Source organism: Tiliqua scincoides, chromosome 2 (assembly GCF_035046505.1).
Source record: "Tiliqua scincoides isolate rTilSci1 chromosome 2, rTilSci1.hap2, whole genome shotgun sequence".
In the NCBI taxonomy this organism is placed as follows: Eukaryota; Metazoa; Chordata; class Lepidosauria; order Squamata; family Scincidae; genus Tiliqua; species Tiliqua scincoides.
In genome coordinates this window covers 199,673,930-199,698,584 of record NC_089822.1, presented here as the reverse complement: position 1 = coordinate 199,698,584, position 24,655 = coordinate 199,673,930, and the positions used below count along the sequence as shown (strand labels likewise).

Genomic DNA, 24,655 nt, shown 5'->3' with positions numbered 1-24,655 from the left:
AAGGGGGAGGGACAATGTTTGCTGATCTTCCTTTCTTGCTGCAACCCCCTCCCTCAATGCCACCCTATTCAGGAGTAGATTTGAAGTGGGTTGCAGAGAGGATTGGTGACAATCCCTCCCCCTTGAAGATACAGAAGTACTTTCTAATTATGCAAGAAATAGGATCCAGCCCTGCATCTGCACAAATTTGCAATTTTAACTGATGATCTCTAGCTATAGGGTTTGTATAATGCATCAGCTTGGGACCCATTAGGATTAGTGTATGGTTCCTGTTTTGACTGCCTCAGGAGCCTGAGAACTAATGCTGAGCTTTGATTGTGACCTGCTCTGGTGGAGTTGCCGTCCGTACAAACCAACCTTTCTATTTCTCTTTTAACTGGTTTTTATATTATTTCTGGTGCTGGAACTATTTTTAATGTTATTGTGGATGACTGTTTCTTTTATTCATTTTGTAAGCCACTCTGAATGGTATTTAACCTGAAGAGCATAACAGAGATATAATGATGAACAAATATAAATGAAATCAAACAAAGAGGATGAATATAATAATACTCAGTATTCTGAAATCATTTTTTGAATGTAGAAAGTGCTTCACCTGTATTGCCTTGATGTTGTCTTTACAGCAGCTCGGTAAGGTATTTAAAGCTGCAATCAAACACACACCAGCCTCGTACTACATCCTATTGAATTCAATGTGACTTCTAAGAAGCTATGCTTAAGGTTCTACTGTATGTATTATTATCTTTCCGCAGCTGGGAGCTAAGCAGGGTCAGGCCTGGTTAGTACTTGGATGGGAGACCGCATGGGAATACTGGCTGCTGTAGGCTTATACCATAGTCTTTCAAGACTGAAGGTTGCCATCCATCTTGGGGTGGAGAGGGAGAGAGTGGATTGCCTAAGGCCACCTCATGAGTAGAGCTGGGATTTTTATGTAATATCATGTTGTGAAATACGTACGTAAATATGTAGTGTAAAATCAGTGAAATGTGTGATAAAATACGTATAATGATAAACATGTGATACTACATATTTAATATCTTTACTATCGTATTGATTATTATACTAGCAGATTCACGCTCATTAAACTAGGCAGCACGGTGAGCAATGATATAGTTTTCCAAGTTCTCTGGGGTCATTGATTGACATTGGCCAGTCAGAATATTCTTGTAAGCAGAGAAAGAGCTTTCCACATCACATGATGTAACTGGGGCATATTTTAGAAAAAGGAATTTTCCCCAGAGATATCCCTGAAAATTCCCCTGAAATATCAAGAATGTCTCCTTTTAAAATTCAGCACACAGAGTGAAATGTTGACTATCCAGGGTTTCTTTTCAACACTGTTTCCAATTTACCAAATACATTTGCACCGGTTTCACTCCCTTTCCATCCCCTCCCATCATCTGCTGCCACCAGCCCAAAAGATCCAGTTCCCAGAGGAGTTCCCTGGGCAAAAACCCTCCCCGATTGTAATATTCAGGGTTGATGGTCCTCACTCTTTCAGGCGGTCCTGCAGAGTGGGTACGCTGACAATCCACTGACCCCAGAACAAGGCAGAGGCTTTAACAAAAAAAAGGTCTTATTAACAATATTTTGAAACAACATAAAGGTTTGGTAGCTTGCAGTAAATGTTGGAACCAGTTCTGCAGGAAGCCTCACCTGCAAGCCCCACTGGGTTCTAGGCTAGAACTCCGATGAGGACTCAGCCTAGCCCAAGCTGAAGGAATGGAGAGCTTCAATGGTAGTAAACAAAATAAACATAAGCTATACGTGGTCCCTCTCTGCATAGCTGGGGCCTCTCCCTGATGGCCTTCCACTCTCATCCTCAGAGAGTGGACTGTGCCTTCTTGCTTGGCCTGAAGCATTCAGGAAAGAGAGTGAGAGAGAGGCCCCGCTGGGGATGTGATTCAGGGCCCAATCCTGTCCAACTTTCCAATGCCAGTGCAGCCCCAAGGAATGGGAACAAACATTCCCTTACCTTGGGGATGGCTCCATGACTGCCGCCCTACTGCAGGATGCAGCGCATGTCCTGTTGGCATGCCTGAACCAATGCTGGAAAATTGAATAGGATTTGGCCCTCAGCTGGCTCTCTCTCTCTCTGATTGTCCAGCTCCCCGATTCTCTGAAGCACCTCAGAATTGAAGGGAAAATTCTCCACCTAACTTTACCAACTGTTTTATCACAACAATAGTAATCCAGGTTACCACTCACATTGTTTCAGACAGAGATAGGAGGATGCTTCATAGCAAACTTTGTGATGTGACGTGTTTCTTTGCTCCATAATTTGTTGAATACTCAAAAATTCTCAGTTTGAAAATAAAAGATAAGCAATACTCAAATTAGGTAGCTTTTTACTGGGAAACAAAAAAAAATTTACAATCTGCAATTTATACACACACAAAGAAGAAAATGCTGAAATATGTAATTTTATGTCAAATGACTATGTATGTAAAATACATACAAATAGGTTAAAATATGTAATTACATCAAAATCCCAGTTCTACTCATGAGTTTCTGGCAATACATGAGAGTTAAAGGTGGGGAAGACTTGATTCACAGCTCAGTGTCTGTGCCTCTATGTTACACCAGCCTCCCACTTGTCAGCAGAGTTCCTTCCCAAGGTGAACAACAGGCAAAGGACACCAGAGGGGAGGGGAGTCTGGAGCTGGAAGTGATCTGAACTCTTGCAAAGTTCTTTGTCTCATCCTTTTGCCAGCATGAAAGTTTGGCCTTCTGCCCTGATAAAAAGAGAGTTAATAGTCTTGGCCTCTGGGAGGAGGGTGTCAGTGGCACCCTCAGTTACATGCGTATCACACAGCGTTGGCACACACAGGCTCTTCATTCTCTTCCTGTAGACATGCTGGTCCCTCATCTTTATTCAAAAGCCATCCCTTCAGCTGCCACCTCCATCCTGCAGCTTTTCAGCCTCCCTGATGAATGTGCTCAAAGGTCACAGGCTGCCACATCATTACCCTGGGGCCAAGTGACACTTGCAATGAAACCTCATTTCAAGCCTGAAGAGGTGGGTTGATTGCACTTCTTCTCCTGGCTCTTTTTTTAAAAAGTGGTGCCAGAGAATAAATCCATCAGAAGCAGCTGGCAGGCAGCATGATCTCAAGTCTCCACCCCCACCCACTTGTGCCGAAATGCTGTTTGCATGTGATCTTGGGCAAGGTTATATGTGCCCAAGTTGGAGCTAGTCCAACAGTTGTATCAGTTTTTGACAGACAGGTAACCTCGCTCCCCCCCTCCCGGTGACACAGTCAACAAAGCAGAGGCAAGAACAGAAAGATATCTGCAGAAGAGGGTCATGGGACAGTACGCAGAGGTGACTCTGACCTTACCTTGCTTAAGCCCTCCCCACATTTTTCAGGCTTGTAAAACTAAGAACTTGATCAAGGTCTAAATGCTTGACTTTCCATGTTTGACTCAGCCCCAGTTTCTAGCATTTCTGTGGATTATGTGGGGAACAGCACTGTGCCGTTCTGACTGTACTGTACAGTTCTGTACTGTACTTTCCTTACTAAAAATGGAAGCCTTTCTAGACCCTTGAAATGGATTTCTACAGAAGTGTTGTCAATGATGGATTGCTTAAAAAGGTAGCGGCTGAAACGTAGCCACCTCTGGGATGACTGTTGAACATCCACACAATACCCACCAGAGCCGGCAGAAGCGATACAGAAAAACAGCCACATTTGCAAGGACAATTGCGAAGTCAACCCTCAGTAATTGCGCTGCTGGAAATTTCACAGTAAGCCTCCTTCAGCCTGAGTGACACAGCCTTGTCGCTGTGCCCTTTGTGAACAGAAGACCACAAAGGCTGTTGCAGGAAGAGGAAATGCATAAAACTGAGGGAACGGGTCTGTTGCTTGGTTTCATGTGGTGCCGTTCTATAACAACCAGCACGCGGAAGCAGGGTGATAACATTTCTCCTTGACAATGTGACTGGCGATATCCTTTCTATATCGCGTGGCCCTTTTGTTCTGTGGATAAAGAACAGGGAAGATTGGAAACATGGCATGGACTCTTGACGTGTTTAACAGTTTTGAGCCAGTCCCCGGTTCTTCACAGGTTAGCCTATTTACCTTTAGGGGTTACTTTAATTTTTTTTGTGGTACATATGTAAGAATGTGGCAGAAGTATACATAACTTGAAGTTAACTTTTCCAAAATTCTTTAGTAACTTGCCCAGAGCTGGCCCAAGATCTCCTGTTGCCTGAGCAAATGCTGCCCCCTTTATCTGGTGATGTGTCAGTCTCTGTTTCTCCCACTCCTCTGGAGGAAACCAGGATGAAAAGTTCTCATTGAGAACCAGTTTCTCCCATTGGGAATTTTTTCCTCAGAAAAATTCCCCAGTTAAAAGACAGCTGTGAGAAGCTGGGAGGGGGAATGATCAGGAAAGGAACCAAAGACCTCTCCATGGTATTCATCCATATCCCCCTCCCCTTTTCAGCATGCTATCTAAGAAAGGAAGAAAAAAAAACAACAAGCAGGCAGCTGCATTTGACCTTTGCTCATTTCACGCATCATCTTTTGTCTTATGATTTTCACACCAGTTTTTCTTGGTGTGAATGTCAGGCAGCTGTTAGACAGGTGTGGAACCCCTCCATGGAAGGAAAAGGAGGCAGTGATCAGCTGGTGCAGCATTGTGGCTGAGAGACTGAGCTGCATATTAGGACCTCCCTAATTCAAACTTTACTTCTGCCAGGAACTCACTAGGTGGCCTTAAGCAAGCAGCTTCCTCAGCTGCAATGTGCGGTTGATAATAATCACTCCGCAGGTTGCTGAAAGGACCCTCCATCTCTAGATAATATATGCAAAGCCCTTTGCACTCTCAGAAGGTGACAAGTATTATTGTTATTATAATCCAAGGATTACTACTGGCCATAGAAGGGAGAAAATTCAGTTGGACTGTATGCAATATGGTTAACCCTTCCTAGCAATGTGTCATCCCAGGTACTCACCCAAATACCCTGCTTTTAAGCTTTCCCCTGTGGAAACACTGTGTCCTTCTGTCCTCAATGGATTGTGGAAGAGGACAGTCAGAGTTATGTCACAGTGATTACTGTGAATGGCCTGGCTTGCCTGCAGTTTAGGGAAAAGGCCCAGAGCTGAAAAGATGAGAGAGAGAGAGAGAGAGAGAGAGAGAGAGAGAGAGAGAGAGATCGGTCAGTGATACAAGACAAGACAACAATGTTCTTAGGATATATAGGCTCAGGCTATAAATCTCCAGTACCTTGGCTGTATAATGACACACTTTGTTCCACGAGCTCTGGTTTATGTCGCCCAGTTCCGGATTCGAGATGAACAGGCGAAGAAAACCAGGATTACAATTCAAAACAGCCTCATTTGCGACCGGTAATGTAGTTATTTCTGAAGGGAAAGTGAGCATATTTCTCCTTAAATCTGACAGGCCAAAGCAGCCATCTGCAGATCACTGACTGGCTCCATCTAGATATGACAGTGCCACGCTCAACCTGGGTCTTGCTCAATTAAACCAATTGGGCCAGTGGGCTGAAGCTACAGCTTGAATGACTAGGAGGAGAAAGCTGAACCCTCACCTTGCCCCACTTTTCATCCCCAGCTTGTGGTACCCCTACAGCTTTTTATTTTTTTATTTTTGGTAAATGTTGCATCTGCATTTGAAGCTTCACTGGGTAAAATGGAGCAGGGATGCAGTGTTTACAGGATGGACCAAAAATGATGGGGATTGAAACTTCAGCTCCTTAAATCATCCCTCAGCCCTGCATTAAACAGGTTTGATGTCAGACCTGATTTTTACAGAGTCTTTTACTGACATATTAGTTTGGCCCTGGATGATGAAAGGCAGTGTGCAGCAGTTTAGTTATACTAAAACAATACTGAAAAAACTGATCTGAAATTGTAGTGGAGACATTCCAGACAAATTAAATCTGATCGGAACCACAGAAGGGGTTTTGATCTTGACTTCTGGTTTGCATTTGACTTCAATATCTGATGACCTGAACGGAAAAATATTAGCCCAATGAAAATGCCTCTGAAACAGTGTGTTTGTATGACTGTGTCCTGAAGATAAATCATGCTTATCTTATAGTCTTAACAATGTCATTGAGTATCTCTAATTGATTGTGTTGCATAACACTGAAGAGCAGTTTCTTGCTCTGAGACAAAGAATAAGGGAATCCACGCATGCACACAATGGTCTCCCTTGTGCGTTCACCTCAGAAGGGCATGTGGCCATCCCTGTTCTCATGTAGGCACTGCTGTTTTTGTGGGCTGGCAGTTCCACATGGGTGGTGTAAATGTAACTGCTGAGATTTCTGTGATAGTTCAAGAGCTTCTTTATAGATTAAGATTATCAGTGATCTGATTTGTGCCACATCCACTACGCATCCTGTTAAAATGTATTCAAGATTGAAAGATAGCTAGTGATGATATTAAATTATCTCTGCTGTTCATGAGATGTGCCTCTTGTTTCTATTATGAATTGGCCTTATTTTAGCTTCTAGCCACAAGCTATTTCTCCCAGTCACCTATGCTTCTTACAGTCCAGTCCTAACCTGCTTTGGAACTGACTGGCTGACTGGCCTGCACTGTATAGGGTAGGAATAGAGTAGGAGTGGCTGCCATGCAATTCAGAGTAAGGGAATTTATTTTGCCTTACCCCATATAGCATGGCAGCCACCTCAATAGAGCTTACTCGAATCTGCACTAGTGAAATTACTGGTGCACATCTAAGCAGCCTGGTGTAAGGCCGGGCTGCTCATTAGGACATGGCCTAGATTGCCAAGGCCGGTCCCACCCTTCTCCTGGGCCCAGTCCTCCCATCAATCCACCCTCTCCACTCTCTCCTGCCCTGAAATGCCTCCATTCCACACTCCCACCACCCTCCTCAAACCCCTGCGCTGGCCTCCCTGGGCTGGTGTGAACTCACCCATTGCCAGCCAGGATCTGTTGTGGGGCAGGGCCTAGGAGAGGGAGGTATAGGGGGTATTATGTACCCAGGCCCAGGAGCCAAAGGATGAGGCCCAGAAATTTCTAGGGATCTTATATTTTCCTATCTACTCAGACTTGTTGTCCGCACGGGATGCTGGGGGCACTACCATGAGTGTGCAGCTGCAGTTACTGGCAGGCCATATGTGCTGGGTCCAGGAATGCACGCACGACACTCATTAACACAGTGTTAAGTCTGGGAGGAAACTGGCCTGCTATAGTAGCTCTTTGGCTTGTGGATCTGCTTACCATGAAGGTGTGTTTAGGAGCTCAGGCACAGCTGCAAGTCTACAGCTACTGCAGAAGCAAGTTTAGATATGGCACAGGTCACTTTCCATTCTAGTTCAAGCCTAAATACAATGATGCTAATTTTCTACATGATTTTCTATATTTAAAAGATGTTAGAGAAACTTTGGAGTGTGTTTGGTTTTCTGTATTACTGTATCTAGCTGTTGATGCCACATGGGTGAGTAGACCTGGGCTCCAAAGACTTTTCCAGCTGTTTCCACCCTTGCCCCTGCCGTTTTGCCCCTCTCTGCGCCCATTCTGCTCATCTATCGCTACCCTCCCACTTTGCAAAGAGCCCCCCCAAAAAGCTTCGTACCCCCTGATAAAATTCCTCTCAGGGACCCTGTTGTGGGGAGGCACAAATGTGCCTTATGGCATTTGCAACACTCCTGGGCCAGTGCAAGAGACTTGTGCCGGCTGATCAAGCGCTTTGGATTGCGCTGTTACTGAATTATCTTCATGCATTCAGTTTTTCCTCTTTGAATCTCTCCAAGTTTGCTTTCAATTTGCTGTCCTCTTTATTCTGTGCTGGTATATTGCTGAGGAAAGACCCTCCTGAAACGCTTGCCCACAGGGTTTCAAAATGAATGTGTTGCCTTAAGAAAATGGGCAGTAGGATATCTTAACAGGGTATTAGGTAATAGGCCAGACTGGTAGAAAAGAGCAACTTGAATTACTAGGCAGGGCAAGTTTTCAAAGAACCCAGTTCTTATTTAAGCTCTGATTACAGAGGCCAACACGCATTCTGCTTCCTTAAATGTTACACCAATTCCCGGGTATATTTGGGGTACTGATTCAAAAAATGGCATCCGTTTTGTCCTATCACATCTAGTTTTGGAGCCTACACCATGCCTTCCTCATGAGGAAGCTACTTGAACCATTCACTAAAGAGGCTATACTATATCTCCAAAACTAGACATGATAGGGCAAAACGGATGCCATTTTTTGAATCGGCACCACAGATTCATATCAAACCACCATAAAGTTTGGGAAAAACTTTTCTGACCCTCAATTTTGTAGGCCTGTGTTATCAAAACTGGTCTGCTACACCCAACTGCTCCAATGTGTGGAGTTCATTTGGGGGGAAATCAAGCCATTTTTAAAAGCTTAAATTGCCACAGAGAGCTCCATGCTTAGAAACCTGGCCAAATTCTCAGCAAAATTAAGAGGGGGGACACTGCAACCAAAGAGTACATAGAATGGAAATATGACCTTCAGTATTCTGGTGAGGATGAAAAGTCGTAGAGACAATGGGATAAGAAGACTTTATCTATGTTTGTGTGTGTGTGTGTGTGTGGGGGGGTAGGTACCATTTCAATAGCGCCAGCAAGGGCAACATTGCCCACACTGCTGCTTACAACTGGCCTTTATTGGTTATAAACTTCCAGACTGTTCCTTCCTCTTGTGCTTTGTACATATATGCCCACTAATTTCAAGTAACATTTATCCTTTAGCGCATGACACAAGTGAAAGATCACTATAAGTAGACCAACTGCATAATATTTCTAAAAATTTGTTACATGGTGTCCTTAAATCTCATAATGGGGAAAAGTGAAATTAATTTTGAAGAAAGAAATTCTAATATTATTGGCCAAATGAACCAAATGAAGTATGTGAGTATGTATTACATACATTTTTTCTTGTAGCAGAGAGCAAGCATTACCACTAAACCAGTGGTTCCCAAGTCTTTTAGCACTGGGACCACTTTTTAAAATGACACTTTATCAGGACCCACCTAACTTTATGAGACTAAGGGAGCAATCCTAACTGGGCCCTATGCCAGCCCAAGTCCCTTGGGCTGGCGTAGGAGGGTCGCAAATGTGCCGTAAAACACGTTTGCTCCTCTTCAGGAGGAAGCCAGGCTGGTGCTCTGAGAAGCACCGGCCTGTGGAGGCTGATGGAAGCCTCCACGCCAGCTTCCCCCCAGCTCCTTGCATCGGCTCAGCAAGGACGAAAGGTAGGTGTGGGGGGCGGTGAGGTGGAGGAAGGCGTTCCCGGGCGGGAGGAGGGAGGGCAATGGGCGGTCCCGGGGATGGGTTGGTGGGAAGCAGGAGGCGGGGCTGGGATCTGGCAGTTATGCCGGATCCCAACCCCCGCCCCGGGGAGAACGCTCTCCTCGGACTTGTGCCACCTCAGAAGGTGGCGCAAGTCTGAGGAGACCCATAGGCTCCAGCAGCCCTTACCCAGAGGTAAGGGGGAAAGTTTCCCCTTGCTCTGGCTAAGCTGCTGTTGGCCACAATCCTGCACTGGATACAGCGCAAACCTCCTGGCTTGCCTGTTCCATCGCAAGTTAGGATTGCGCCCTAAAAATACCAGTTTCACTTTTACCAGCATCTCAAAGCCTCTATTTTTATCCTTTTTACTACAGTAGGAGCCCTAGTGTGTAATCCTATCCTGCACTGGAACAAGCAAGCCAAGAGGCTTGCGCTGTATCCAGCGCAGGATAGGGGCCCAAAGTGGCTCAGCCAGAGGTAAGGAAAACTTTAAGGGTAAGGCACCCTGGCCCCTCTGGGTCTCCTTGGACTTGCGCCACCTCCTGAGGTGGAGGTGAGGAGAGCAGAGCAGCTTGAAGCCACTCCAACCTCCCCGGGAATGGTGGTAGGGATCCAGCATAACAGCTGGATCCCAGCCCCGCCTTCCGCTCCCCACCCACCTGCCACTGGGGCCACCCACCGCCTGCCCTCCCCCTGCCCCAGAACACCTCCCTCACGCCTCCTCCCCGCCCATCCCAGAGTCTTACGTTGGCTGATGCAAGACTCAATGCCTCCGTCAGCGCGGAGGCTTGTGCCAGCATCCGCAGGCTGGTGCACCTCTGCGCGCTGGCCTTGCCAACTCACGAGGAGGCACAAACATGCCTTATGGCATGTGACCCTCCTGGGCTGGCACTAGGGACCTGCGCTGGCCCAAGTACTTTTCTGGATTGCACCCATAGTTTGATCCTCTTCTTTGGATCAGAACCATTCTGGTGGCTTTGTGTTCCCCTTCATCTGGCCTTTGATAGGAGCTGAGGGACATTTGCCTGCTCCGGAATAAATACACACGTGTGGCTCAGATATTCCTGCTTTTATCCAGGATTGTGGTCTTCTAGTTAGATATGGGCAATGTCAATTTATATGTGGCAATGATTTATAGTACCATTACCAAACATCCAAAATATCTGCAAGATAGCAAAGGCAAGGCAACAACCCAATTAGATGAATCTAACTTAGAAATGAAAGGTTTTTTATGCAGAACATCAAAATGTTCTAAAATGTTCTCTTCCTCCTATTTCTCCATTTCCCTATGCCATACTTTTTTAGTATGTGAAACAACCAAAACCAAATGGTGCATTCTCATTTTAAAAACAAAACAAGTAAAATTTCTTTGCCTCAAATTGAAACAATGTTTGTGCCACTGTTCAAATGCTTTTGAGTGTGACTTTCACTGTAGCAACATGAGTAAGCCAGCACCAGTCCTAGCTGCTTGAGCCCAGGTAATGCTGTACCATCACATCTGAGAAGCCCTTTTGCCCCACTACCTAATACCAGCGTCAGCCACGATAAACAGAAGAATCAACCCTTTGTTGGCACTTCCTGGAACCATGGAAGCAAAAGTAAGTGCTATCTGCCCTATGGAAAGTTTCTGTACTGCTTATCAAACTGCAATGCTGGGATCAGATTAAAGTTTTGAATAGAACTGGAATTGCCAGTGGGAGGCAATGAAAATATCCCACAATCCCCCTTCCTTTTTCTTAGCTTTTCAGGAGTGCACCCATCATAGGACTGCAATCCTGTATGTACTTACTTAGGAGTAAGGCCAGTGAACACAGTGGGGTTTATTTCTGTGGGAACATGCACAGGCTTGTGCTGTAGGTCAGGTTTGTCAGACTTGCCTTAGTGCTTCTTGCTGCCAAATTCTATGAAAGCCTAGAGTTTCAGCAGCATAAGATCCTTCATGGTTCTTGCCAAAGCAACATAGCATTTTGCACAACTGGGCTGCTGCCGCAAGTGGCAAGCAGATACAGCAATGCATTGGTAGTCCATCCATGTCCCCTGGTGCCTGTAAGTCAGTGCCGGGGGGAGCAGGGATAGGTCTGATGTGGCAGGGAGTGAGAGGAACAGCGAGGAAAGAGGCAGGAGGGAGGGTGAATTAAGGCTAGGAATGGGGCAGTATTGGTGGCAGTGACACTGCCATATCCAAGGCCCCTTCCTGGCCTTACTCTGCCCTTCCAGGTCCACTTGAACTTGCTCCAGCTAAATTGCTGGTACAGGTCTGAGTAGACCCATGCAGGCAGCCGAGGTTAACCCTCTCCCCCCCCTCCCCCGGCAAGGGAACAAATGTTCCCTTACCCAGTGGAGATTTCTTCGAATGCCCCCTGCAAGATGCAGTGCATGCTGTGGTGGCACAGCTGCATTGGTTAGGGACTATTTGATCAGGGCCATCAGATCACTGTTCATCTAGAGAACTGTGCACCTAAGGCCTTCACCAGATCTTTAGGGTGCTGATTATCCCATCTTCTCTCCTGATGCCTCACTTTTTGAACCTTCATATAAGAACATAGGAAACTGCCTTATCACACCATTGGTCTATCTAGCTCAATATTGAAGAAACTCTTCAAGATTAAGATAGGGATCTTTCCCAGCACTCTGTGAACATACCAGGGATTGAACCGGCAACCTTATAATGTAAACCATGTACTCTATCATTGCTATTTATGATTTATTTAAAAGATTTCTATACCTCCCTTTGCCCCTGGTAACCTTGGCTATGCCCCTGCCCTGCCTTCACTACTCTGCCCATGCTTTGCTCAAATATTCATTTAGCTACATTATGGACTGCACCTTACAGTCTTGTCATAAAAACGCCTCCCCCAAGAACTAGTGAATTAAGGTCCCTAGTCGTTCCGTTGCACAATTCCCATCAATATGGAAATAAATGTACCATAGCTCTAGTTTTGAGATGCCTTGGCATCTCATCTCATCCCAGGGGACTGGGCTGACCTAATTTCCATGCCAGTATTTTGGGGGGCTGGGCACAAAATGCAAGGCACCTAATCCTTTGAATTGTTTCCAAAGGTTGCAAAGAAAGAAAGAAAGCAGGAATTGATAGCAGACTGAATATGAAGTCTCATTAAAGTCAATTTAGTAGGCAGAAATTGTGACAGACTTTGAAAGAGGAATCAGGCATCATGCTGAGTAGTCATTTGCTATCAGGTAGGTGGAACAAGCAGTTTTATCCAAATTGTAGGGTCTGTTCTGAGGTTACCTGAACAATATAGAAGCCACTTTCCTGGTTGGGCTCCTCCCTGAGTAATTTCTGTAGCATATGACCCTAAGATTGTGTGTGAGGGTGGAGGTTGATTGCCAGCACAGTTACTTCCTGTAGCAGCAGCATCCTTCTCAGGAGCTGGGGCAACACTGGCATAGGTAGCAGCAATGGGGAGAGCACACATTACTGTTTAGCAGCGGCTCACTTGATAGTGCAGTAACATAGGATTAACCTAGGATTAAACACTAAGGCCCAAATCCTAATCCACTTTCCAGCACTGTCATAGCAGTGCCAATGGGATGTGTGCTGCATCCTGGGGGCCACTCATGGAGGCCTCCTCAAAGTAAAGGAATGCTTATTTCCTTACCTAGGAGCTGCATTGCTCTTACCTCGGTGCTGGAAAGTGGGTTAGGATTGTGCCCTAAGGACACTAGTGACCGAATTAGGAGGAGACCAGAAGGTGCCCAACATCCCTACCTTTCGTTCTCACTTCCTTAGCTACTGTTTTTAGAAAGAGCCATGATGTTGCTAAAATGGGGATAACTCAGGGGGTAAAGTCTTGAGGATTTAACTAAGGGTTCTCCATCTTTTCCACCCTAACTTGAGCACTGAAGGATAGCACTTGTTCTGCATGATTTGTTGAAATGACAAGGCACCCAACAGGCTCTATGGAGGTGGAAACAGAATGGTAACTAAGGGCGCAATCCTAACCCCTTATGTCAGTGCTTTCTAGCACTGGCATAGCGATGCCAGTGGGACATGTGCTGCATCCTGCAATTGGCTGTCACTCATGGAGGCCTCCTCAAAGTAAGGGAATGTTTGTTCCCTTACCTCAGAGTTGCATTGCCCTTATGTCAGTGCTGGAAAGCGCTGACATAAGGGGTTAGGATTGCACACTTAGTTACCATTCTGTTTCCACCTCCATAGAGCCTTTTGTGTGCCTTGTCATTTCAACAAATCATGCAGAACAAAGTGGCTATAATGTAACCCATGAGCAAGGTAGAGAAGAAGTCTGTGGCTCGAATCCTATATACACTCTCCTGGGTGTAAGCCCCAATGAACACAATAGAACAGACTTCTGAATAGACATGCCAAGGAATGTGCTCTGTGCTGATTAACCAATTGAGCTATAACTAATGGTAGAAGGATACATAACATGCTGGTTTTTATTCACTGGATTTGTCCCATCAGTTTCTTGATGTTTTTAAATTTCACACTCAAAAAGAATTATACCCCTCCCTCCCCCAAAAAACCTTGTTTGCTATTCTATCATATTTGCTAATGTAAATGTTTGCATGCTATTGTTTGACTGTTTCTCTGATGGACGGAATATAGAGTGAAGAGTCAAAGGATCAGGACTGAGAAAATCTCACCCTTTGCTTTCTATAATCACGCCACTTGAATCTAATCCAAGACAAAACTTGCTGCGACTGATGGGTGCTGGAATGAGTGAATAGAGATGGTGCAAAGAGACCACTACATGTTCAGCCTTAAGGAGCAACTCAAGGCTGAGACTTGGAGGCTGAACTGGTCTCCCTTCTAGCACTGTGTTTTGAAATTGTATAGGCAGACCCAGGCTTCTTCCTTTACTCTCCACAAGGCTGCCCTTGGCTTCTTTCCTCTTAAATTTGGCTGTGTACTGAATGTCAGTTTAAAATGTTGCATGTAGCCTGAACATAAACAGTGGTTGTAACAGCTCATTTGAAAATTGCCAGAACACCCCCCCCCCCCGCAGTAATTCAACACCTAACATAGAAACGTACCTTTCTGTGCCATCCTGGATAAGAGAGTTCCCATTCCTCACATGCAACTGTAGAGGTTTATCTTCCTGCTTGCTTTGGGCCAGATTGCTGGTCCTGCCTTTCATCTTGTGAGTTAGGAGACTCTCTCTGGTGTCTGGCCCCACCCTCCAACACCTGAGCAGCTGCTGGTATGCTGTCCGGAAGTCCCTATTCAGCGCAGCATATAGGATAGGGTTCAAGGCTGAGTTGGCATAGCCAAGCCACAGAACAACAGAGAGCAGTGTTTCACTTACTTTGCCATTACCCACCACGCCTCTGTATGTGAACACTGTAAAATAAGGAAACCAGCAAATGATGAAAGCTCCCATTACAATGGCGAGGGTCAGTGTGGCTTTGTGTTCTTTCACAGTGGGCAATGCCTGATGGATAGCCTTGCAACAGCTGGCATTGTTGATCCGTTTAGCTTGCTCTCTGGCTATTTTGAATATCTGAAAGTATGTGATGCACATGACAACCAACGGGAGGTAGAAAGTAAGCAAGCCGTCCACCAGTGCATACACAGAATTGACCTCCAACTTGCACTCCTGCCTCCCCCCTTCAAATAAGTCCTTATTCTGGACAGTTGAGTCATTAGTATTCCAGCCTAAGTGGATAGGTAGGAATGAGACCATGAGTGACACCACCCAGATAAGGAACATAGCTACAGCCACTCGCAGAGGAGTGACCACAGTGGTGTAGCGGAGAGGTTTGGTGATCGCGTAGTACCGATCCAGGCTGATCATAAAGAGGTTGAGGATGGAGGCTGTGCACAGCATGACATCCAGGCTGATGTAGATATTGCAGAGAGTAGAACCAAAATACCACACTTGGGAGGAGATCTCATAGATGGCTGAAAAGGGTAGCACCAGCAGACCCAGCAGCAGGTCTGTAAAGGCCAAGGAGACAATGAAACAGTTTGTCAGGTTGCGGAGCCGCCGGTTGAACTTGACCGCCAGGCACACCAACACATTGCCACCGATGGTCACAATAATGAGGGCTGCAAGAATAACCCCAGTCAGCACCTGTTGCAAGTCACAGCCAGAAATGTCTGTCGTGTTTGTGTGGTTCATGGTGGGGCAATCAATCACTTTTCTCCCATCCAGGATTGCGTGGCAGCTGCCCTGCAGATAGGAAGCAGTGCTGATGTTCATTCAGCGAACCACTTGTCCAGATCCCTTTTTGCATCACTGCCCTTGTGATATTATCGTGGTGACAACAGTTGCTTGGAAAAGAGGCTAAGAGACCCATCTCTGATTACAGATCTAGAGGAATAAACCCCCAAATCGGATCTCATTCATTCTCCTGAGATGCATAGCCAATCCAGCCAAATATCATGCACCTCGTGAGCAATGTTCTTATATGGGTTTAATACATTTCTGGAGGGGAAGTCTGTCAACAGCTGTTAGCCATGGCAGCTAAATATTACCTCCATGTTCAGGGGCAGTTGATCTCTGAGTACCAGAGGCTGGGGTCATACAACAGAGGAGGGCTGCTGCCTTCACGTCCTGCTTTGTAGGCTTCCTGGAGGCATCTGGTTGGCCACTGTTGGAACAGGATGCTGGACTAAGTGGATCTTTGGTTTGATTTAGTAGGACACTTCTTAGGTTCCAGCAATTCCTTTGGTCTCTCCCTTTTCTTCACTCCTTTTTGACTCCTTGCAGAGAAATCACATGGATGTGATTGTATATGACTTCATAGGACAGACCACTGAAAGGTAGGAAGAGTCCCAGCTATCATCATTTTAGGCAATTTCTCTGATCACATCTCCTGAAGATAAATTAAATAGCAGAATAGAAGTGGGATGAATATGCACAGCTTTCTGGTCAGAATCTGGTCAGAATCTGGAAGGAAACATTAAAATCAGATGATATAGTTTAGGACTTGCCTTTGAGGTAATTTGGATGACTGCCTAAGCATGCTCTAAGGCCCATCTCAGACAACAAAAAGAGGGTGGATATCATATTGAACACGTGAAGCTACCTTGTACATAGGTTGATCCATCTAACTCAATAGTATCTACACTGATGTGTTGCAGTTTTCCAGGATATCAGATGAGTATTTTTCAATCCTACTGAGAGATCCCATTAATTGAACCTGAGTACTCTTGCATACAAAACATGTGCTTTACCACTGAGCTGTGGCCTGACCCTGAGTCATTGTAGGACTCATAATTGGAAACCATGTTCATGTTTTCATAGTGGAAAACTGTTTAAGCAGTGTTGCCAAGGTTTGGCAACCCCCCCCCCTATATATAATAAACACCATATTATTCTTTTAGCCACTTGAGGAATTCCCAGTTACAGCAAAAGCCACCTCACTCTGACAACATCTGGAAACCTGGTGGGGTTTAAAGACTGGGGTTAACGAAATAAATAGAGACAAACATTTAATTAAGGACACATTGCTCTCCTAATCAATGTCTGCCTTGATTGTACTGAGGCCTTGAATAAGGGGGTGGGGGATACAACTAGAGTACCGAAGAAATCATACTTCTCCAAAAAAGGTCAATAAGTGTCAGCACCACAATTAGTGACCTTTAGGGGTAACAGACTATACAAATGATGACGTTCTATCTTGTAAGTTCTAATGATCTAACGGAAAATTCTTGACAGCCCCATCCCATGGGTTTGATTCACTGATGGATCATGAGAGGTGCCAGATTCACATGGACCTAGGCTTTGTGCCTGAAGCTAAAAGAGAGGGTCTTCTATACTAGCATGCTACCAAACCCATTGCTAATATTAATGCATTAAAATAATACTTTTTTAACAACTAAAAGGATTGTCTTCTTAACCTGTTGGACACAATATGTTTCAGTGATAAGTATGTCAGAAAAATGTTGGGATTTTCCCCCCTCTTTAAAACTAACCGTTTAAAGTAATTAGTGCCTCTGTGGTTTTGGTCACAATCCTCAAAGGAATTTGATGACTGAAAATGTAAAATTGAAGTGACTCTGGACTTCCCAAGAAGTGCAATATGCCAGCTATCTTTTTAAAGCTGTATCATAGTGTGGAGATTTACAGTGGAATGGTGCCAATTTCATGAGACTATTAAATAAAACTAGAGATACCGCACCAAAACAATCTTTTGCCATAAATCTGCCATCAGCCTTGTTTTCACATGTTCCAACTAGTTGGTATTTAAGATCACCTCAAGTGCAACCCATCTATGAGGCTAGGTCATGCAGGTGGCATTTGCCATGATTGCAGGGGGAGGTGAGAGATTCAGGGTGCCCTTCACCCCGAGACTGCTGCCACCACCACATCCCTCCAGGAGGCCACTGTGGATACGAGTTGCAGTGCTCTGCTTTCTGTCTGCGAAAAATGAGCAGAAAGCAGATATCTGCCTTCTTCCCATGCTCTTCATGTGGCCTCTTCAAACATCAAAGTGTGGGATGACTGATTCAATTTATGATCTGATGACTGATTCAATTTGCGTGAATGAAGGGGCTCCTCCATTGGTGTGGTCTCTTTAAATAAAACCAGATGTCTCACATTTCTGCATTTGAGGAAACTGCACAAGAAGCATGGTAAGGAGAAGGTGTTTTTTTTTGGGGGGGGGGGGAGTGCAGAGGCTGCAGCAGTAGACCTGAGGTGGCTTTGGGCAGGGTCCTGAATCATTGCACTCTGGATCACCTTCTACAAATTTTGGATTTTTTTTTCCAAATGCAATTTTAAAAAAGCTTTAAATCCTACTCCTTTAACATCCATGCTTTGCTACCATACCAACATTTTGCTAATGCCAAGGACCTATCTCCAGCTTCCTGTATCATACAGTGGCCCACAAGATGCCTCTGGGAGCACTTAAGATACCCGTATCCTGTTGCCATTCCCTTGCACCTGGCATTCAAAGACAGGCTGCCTCTAAAACATGGAGGTTGTGTATAGTCATCATGGCCTGTAAGCTATCATGGACTTTTCCACCATAAATCTATCCAGTCCTCCTTTACAGACATATAGGCTAGGTGCCATCACCAAGGAATTCCATAGATTAAGTGCTGGGTAAAGAAATATTTCTTTTGTCTGTTCTGACTCTCCCATCAGTCTATTTTAGTGAATGTTCCCTGGTTCTGATGTTGTGTAAGAAGAAAAAGGACTTCCTTTCTCCACTCTATCCCATGTGTAATTTTATGTCTCAATTGTGCCCCCCTTTATGTGCCTTCTTTCTAGACTCGAGAGCCTCAAATGCTGTAGTCTTTCCCCCTAAGGGAGTTGCTCCAGCCTACTGATCATTTTGGTCACTCTCTTCTGCACCTTATTTTCACTCTATTTTTTGGGGGGATGTGGTGACCAGAACTAGACTCAACATTCCAGATGTGACCATCCATCTGTCCAAAGACAATCAGACTCTTACCATCTTACTGTGTCGGAAATTTTAAATAGTTTTTGGCAAGAGAATGCAAAAGAAAAGAAATAATACTTTTTTTTTAAAATAAGCTGTCATGATGGTTGGCAACCTTCAGTCTCGAAAGACTATGGTATAAGCCTACAGCAGCCAGTATTCCCAGGCAGTCTCCCATCCAAGTACTAACCAGGCCTGACCCTGCTTAGCTTCTAAGATCAGAGGAGATTGGGCTGTTGTGTTATGTTTAAACTTTTGATCATTTGTTGAACACATATGCTGGACTTTCAACATATCTGATGTTTTTATTTTCTGAAAGATTTCTTCTTATTGTGATTCCATACAAAATGAATGCTAGTAATCTGTATACACTTTAGCAAAGTAGTTGGTAGTATTTCTCTAAACCAGGGCTTCTCAAACTGGGGTGTCGCGATGCCCTGGCCTCTGTCCCCTTAAGGGTGAGGGCAGGGGGGAGACAGCGATGCGATCCCCGGGATCACATCGCTAAGAGGGCTGCAGGAACTGGCATTGACGTACAAGTTCCTGCAACAGCATCCTGTGTGGCGGGTGCGGGGAGCCCTGTGTGACCATCCACAGGGCTCCCTGAAGCTTAAAAAAGGAAAGTGGAGCGATTACACTCCACTTCCGGTTTTGCAGAGGCAAAGTGCAATCTCTCTGCTTTCACTTTCTAAGCTTTGGGGAGCCCTGCAGACAGTTGTGCAGGGCTCCCTGCACCCTCGGGAGGCTGTTGCAGGGATTGGTAAGTAAATGCCAGTCCCTGCAGCCTGCTTAGTGATGAGAACCTGGGGATGACGTCATTGCCTCCCCCCACCCCCACAAGGACTTACTGCAGCTCAAACTCTCCCAGAGAGTTTGAGAACCGCTGCTCTAAACTATTGCTTCTTAGCATTTGTTCTCCATTGTACCACTTCACATGGGTCCACTTATTTGAAGTACATCATCACCAGTTACTTCTGGGTTGGGAGGCCAAATGCGATGCAACAAACACCTGTAAGAGGCTCAGGGTGGACAGGAGGGCCTTTTGAGCGTGGAAAAGCATGCTTTGGAACTTGGCCCACTGAGTGGAGCCTCATACCGCTGTTTGCTGTGTCACGTTCCTGGTCTTGCTGCCAGAAGGCAAGTGTCCAGGGGTCCAGTGAGTACCACCAGACACTACTTCAAGTACCACTGGTGGTACTTGTTCTACTCACTGAGAAACACTGCGCTAAGCAAGTGGTATTTATTACATTGAAAAAGATGGCAAGATGGATATGGAAGTGGTTGCAAGGAATAAGGCAAAAGGTTTTTACAAAACATGTCAGCTGAGAAGACATAACCAATTCCTCAAAGGTCAGCTTTGCTTCTTCTTATATTAGCTATATAAACCATAGCAGAAATGCTAACATTTTGAAGTGGCAATGTTAGGACATGAACTTCTGAAGTTTCTTCAACTACCCCTCCTCCACAGAACAAGTGCTCCAATTTATTTAACATTTTGTTGTTTTGCTGACCATGGAAAGGGAAGTAGAAGAGTGATGATAAAGCAAATAGATGTCAGAAAGACCAGGACCTAAGGCAGAATGAAGTAAAGGGAAGTGTTTAAGCTGGTGTAACCTCCCACACATCTGGAGAGAGAAACATGGAAGAAGGGAGTGGAATTGCATCTGCTGACTCCACCCCTGACATGCATTCAAGTATGTTACAGGCCTTGTGAGCAGGTTGAATAAAATGAAATGGGACACTGCAAAATGTACTGTCATGTAGTTTGGGAATTCTAGGATCATTCAGTACTACCTTATATTAAGCCATTCTGCCCAATGTTGCAAATATGCAACAGGGATCAAATGTGAACACCTGTGGGCTGGGTAGAAATGGGTTAAGCAAGTTCATTAGTCCATTCAACTCAGTATTGTTTACACTAGTTGACAGTGGCTCTCCAGGGTTTGACACGGGGTCTCTCTAGGCCAGTGATTTTCAATCTTTTTCGTCTCATGGCACACTGACAAGGTATTAAAATTGTCAAGGCACACCATTGGTTTTTTGACAATTGACAAGGCACACCATGCTGCTGGTGAGGGGCTCATATCCTTCAGTGGCCCTACTAATAAATGTCCTTCCCCCAAACTCCTGCTGCACACCAGCAGACCATTCACGACGCACCAGTGTGCCATGGCACAGTGGCTGAAAATGGTTGCTATAGGCCCTACATGGAGATGCCAGAGATTGAGCTGGTACCTTCTACATGCAAATAATGTGCTCTGTCACTGAACTACTACTTATTTTATAAGTATAATTGAAGTATAGCTTCTCTTAGATAAGAAGTTCTTCATCGGCTTTTGAATTCGCTATTTGTAAGAAGTAGTAGAAGAAACATATTGGTGGTGGAATTGTAGGTGATGACAAGGGCAGTGTGTGTTGTAGCTACAAAACAGCACATGCAGTTCTTGGATTACCAGGCATGATAGGAATAGGAAAGTGTTAATATTCTTATAAAAGATAACTGGTGAGGCCCCATCTGTAGGATGGTGCCCTCTGCTATTCACCCATATTTAAGAATTAATTCAAACTAATACAAAGAAAACGAACTGGAATGACTGAAGGAATGATAATTATATGAGTGGAATAGTAATCATGAGCTGAGCCTGTTTTATCTGGAAAAAATGCTAAGAGGAAATGTGATTACAGTATAAGAATTGATAGCTATAAACTGACCATCAGCAAAAATTTAGCTTAAAAAACAGAATGAGGGTTGTTATGATGAGGCTTGCAGAAAACTTGATTAGCTTCCTAGAATGACAGCTATTGAAAAAAAGAATCCGGTTTTAATACATAATTAGATGCATTTTGGAGGATGATTATTTCAGTCTCAAGAATTCTCAAAGAGAGGAGAAAGGAGGGGTTCCTCTTTCCAGATCTTGAGGTCCTCCCTTCCTCTAGGGCAGCGGTTGGCAACCTATGACCCATGGGCTAGATGTGGCCCACCACCTGAAATCATCTGACCTGCGATGGTCCTAAAAGATGGTCTGTTGCAGAGGAATAGGAAGAATGGCTGCAGTTCAACAGCAGACTTGGGCACTGGGGGCAACACAGTGGAGTCCTGCTGGGGAAGGTGAAATGGATAGGGAGGATTTGTGGTGGCTACTGGCTTGGGAAGCTTTGTTGCAACCAGCCCCACACTTGTAGCTGTAAGAGTAGGGAAGGGGCAGGAAAAGCTCCCGCTGTCTCAGGATTTCTGTTTCCCTCCTTTGAAGAGAGAGAGAGAGAGAGAGAGAGAGAGAGAGAGAGAGAGAGAGAGAGAGAGAGAGAGCAGAATAACTCTGGCCCCTATGTGGAAGAAGGTTGCCAACCCCTGCTGTAGGACATCAAAGTTCACAACAACTGTTTTGGGTAGAGTGGACTTTTGCTAAAGGGCCAAGAACATTAGGTTGCAGTCCTACATACTTCAGTGGCATAGCTAAGGGGGTGCAGGAGGTAGCAGTTGCACCAGGCATCAAGCTTTTTTTGGGGGGGGGGCAACAAGCTGAACTTGAAACTAGTGACCAAAATTGTGAAAATCTTGGTATGTATGACTAATACCATCATGTTATATATCATTAAAAAGGTAATTTAATGTGGAATGCAATGAAGCAAACCCCACTGGAATATCTGTAATCTGTCAAAAGATATGGCCAATTAACCAGAAAATGAAAACAGAATTGCCTTATGGAACAAAAAGTGGATTTTCTTAACTCAATACTGACCTATGAGACTGATTGTTCTGAGAGCCAGACATGTTGGTATGTTATTGACATGTTGCAATGACATATTATCAAGATACAACATGAAACCAATAAGGCAGGGTTTCTCAAACAGTGGGTCAGGACCCACTAGGTGCGTCGTGAGCCAATTTCAGATGGGTCCCCATTCATTTTAATATTTTATTTTTAATATATTAGACTTGATGCTACCATGGTATGTGACTGCATTTGAAGAAATGTTACAGACCTGTACTTTTAACAAGCTACTGTGTATATGCTTTTAACAATGGTAGTCAATGGGACTTACTCCTCAGTAAGTGTGGGTAGGATTGCAGCCTAGGATTGTTAAAAATTTTCCTGCTTGATGATGATGTCACTTGCAGTCATGACATCACTTCCGGTGGGTTCCGACAGATTCTCATTCTAAAAAGTGGGTCCTGTGCTAAATGTGTGAGAACCACTGCAATAAGGTGTTAATATGAGCCAGCTCTCATTTCCATGTAACATAATACAGTTACTCCTGCTAACTGGGTAAAAGGCACTTTTTCAGGTGGTGCCCCCTCTTATATTTAGCAAGTGGAGAGTAACCATCCCTCTTCACCCCAGTGCAGTGTCTCGAACCTATCAGAGGCACATTTTTTACTTATTTACTTAATTAATTTGCTTTTGTCTGGGGGGGGGGCACAAATCTTTTTGACTCCAGATAGCAGATAGATGCCTTAGCTATGCTACTGACTGGGGGGAGGCAGCAGAGCAAGTAGGTGGCAAGCTGCTGGGGGGAGGCGGTGCGTTCCTCCCAATTTGCATTTTTTAAAAAGCCTGGGCGTGACGTCACTTTCGGTTGTGACATCACTTCCGGGGCAACATTTTGAGCTTGGCACCAGGCTACATGATCATTAGCTATGCCACTGACATACTTACCTGGGAATAAACAGAATGAGACTTATTTCTGAATAAACATGCATTGGATAGTGCTGTTTTTGGTTGGGTTTTGCTCCACCCTCATGCAATGGACAGATTCAACTTATCTGTGTGGTCATGGAGTGATTCAGTTATAGTGTACTCCCATCCATCCCTGTTTCCCCAGGACTGAGTATGTGGATTTGGTATTGAAGCCACTTAAACCTGCTTAGGGGCTTTGTGAACACCATATATATACTAGACATGATCTTTTAACACCCAAGTGCTTTCCTCCCCACTCTGCTTATGCCCTATCAGGATGAAAGTCATGAGAACAAGTACCAATCGATTCTGCCTTTCATTGGTTTTTCACTTTGCTGCATCTGCAGATGTGAATCTACTCTTACATTAAAAGATATTTCATCAGTAGAAGGTTCTCAACACTTTGTTTCTGGTCAGGTACAAGTGTACCACTCTGACACAGGAATCTATCAGTCGAAGCAGAGTGGTTTTCAGTTTCGTTTCTCTTGGTGGTTGAGTGTTTATGAAACAACTGTTGGTGTACTATCAAGCCAAGGTGACAATTTAAAGAAGTTCTTAATACAGGAATGCACAATTCTCAAGGTACATGTGGAATTGATTTCAGTTTCTAATGTTTGACAGAGGGCCAAGCTAGGAAAGACAACAGAGATTCATGTTCAAATCTCCCACCTCTTTAAATGTTGGCAAATAGTTGTAGTGGAACTGATTGAGATCAGGACCATGACACTAGAGGTGGGGCTGACCTTTTTCCCTGCATCATTTCACTAATAAAATCCCTTCTCTTGCACAAAGCTACTGTTCACTCTTTTAGGAACAACTTAAGTGTGGTTGCTGTCCATAGCCTGTGTGAGAAGGGCCTCAGGAAGCACAAGGCTGAGGCTCTGGGCAGGTGGACAGCCAAGACTGGAACAAGGGCAGAGCAAAATAGCTGCAGGGACCCTGGAGAAGAAAGCAGGCATCAACAAACAGAGGCAGGGGCTTGAGCAGCAAGCTCTCCCAGGAGCTTCCCTGTAGAATTGATGTACCAGCCAGATCTAGGTGAAAATGCAGGGTTTATCCCGATCTAGGAAGTGCAGAACCTGCTGCCAGTCAACAGAAATAATACTGAACTTGATAAATCAATAGTCTGACTTGATACAAGGTAGCTTCAAATATGGGGGGGGGGGCTGTCATTGTATCCAATAATGATGAAGCAGGCTGTGCCAGCTGTGCACTGCCTTGTGTGGGCCACCCAATCCAGGGTGGGTTTTGTGGTGGCTTCAAAGTCATATGCCCACTGTGAACAGCTCAATTTGCAGCTGTATAGCACCAATCTACCTGTCCAAGTTGCAGTACAGGAAGAGCTGGTTCC

General features: G+C 44.8%; 1 protein-coding gene across 4 annotated transcripts in view; it reads right to left on the bottom strand.

Annotated features, from left to right (window-relative positions):
• The window catches only part of HRH2 (histamine receptor H2), a 44,030-nt gene that overhangs the window by 4,579 nt on the left and 14,796 nt on the right, over positions 1–24,655 (bottom strand). Inside the window, exons 2-5 of one of the 4 annotated variants that reach the window (XR_010793739.1) lie at positions 14,267–16,125; positions 5,233–5,369; positions 4,961–5,107; positions 3,656–3,980 (exon numbers count right to left, since the gene is read on the bottom strand). Coding sequence is in view for 1 of the 4 variants with exons in the window: in XM_066614452.1 (XP_066470549.1) it covers positions 14,267–15,435 (1,169 nt within the window). In the remaining 3 variants the exon portion in view is untranslated. The remainder of the gene's footprint in view (positions 1–3,655; positions 3,981–4,960; positions 5,108–5,232; positions 5,370–14,266; positions 16,126–24,655) is intronic. The other 3 variants (XR_010793738.1, XR_010793740.1, XM_066614452.1) reach the window with 3 other exon arrangements.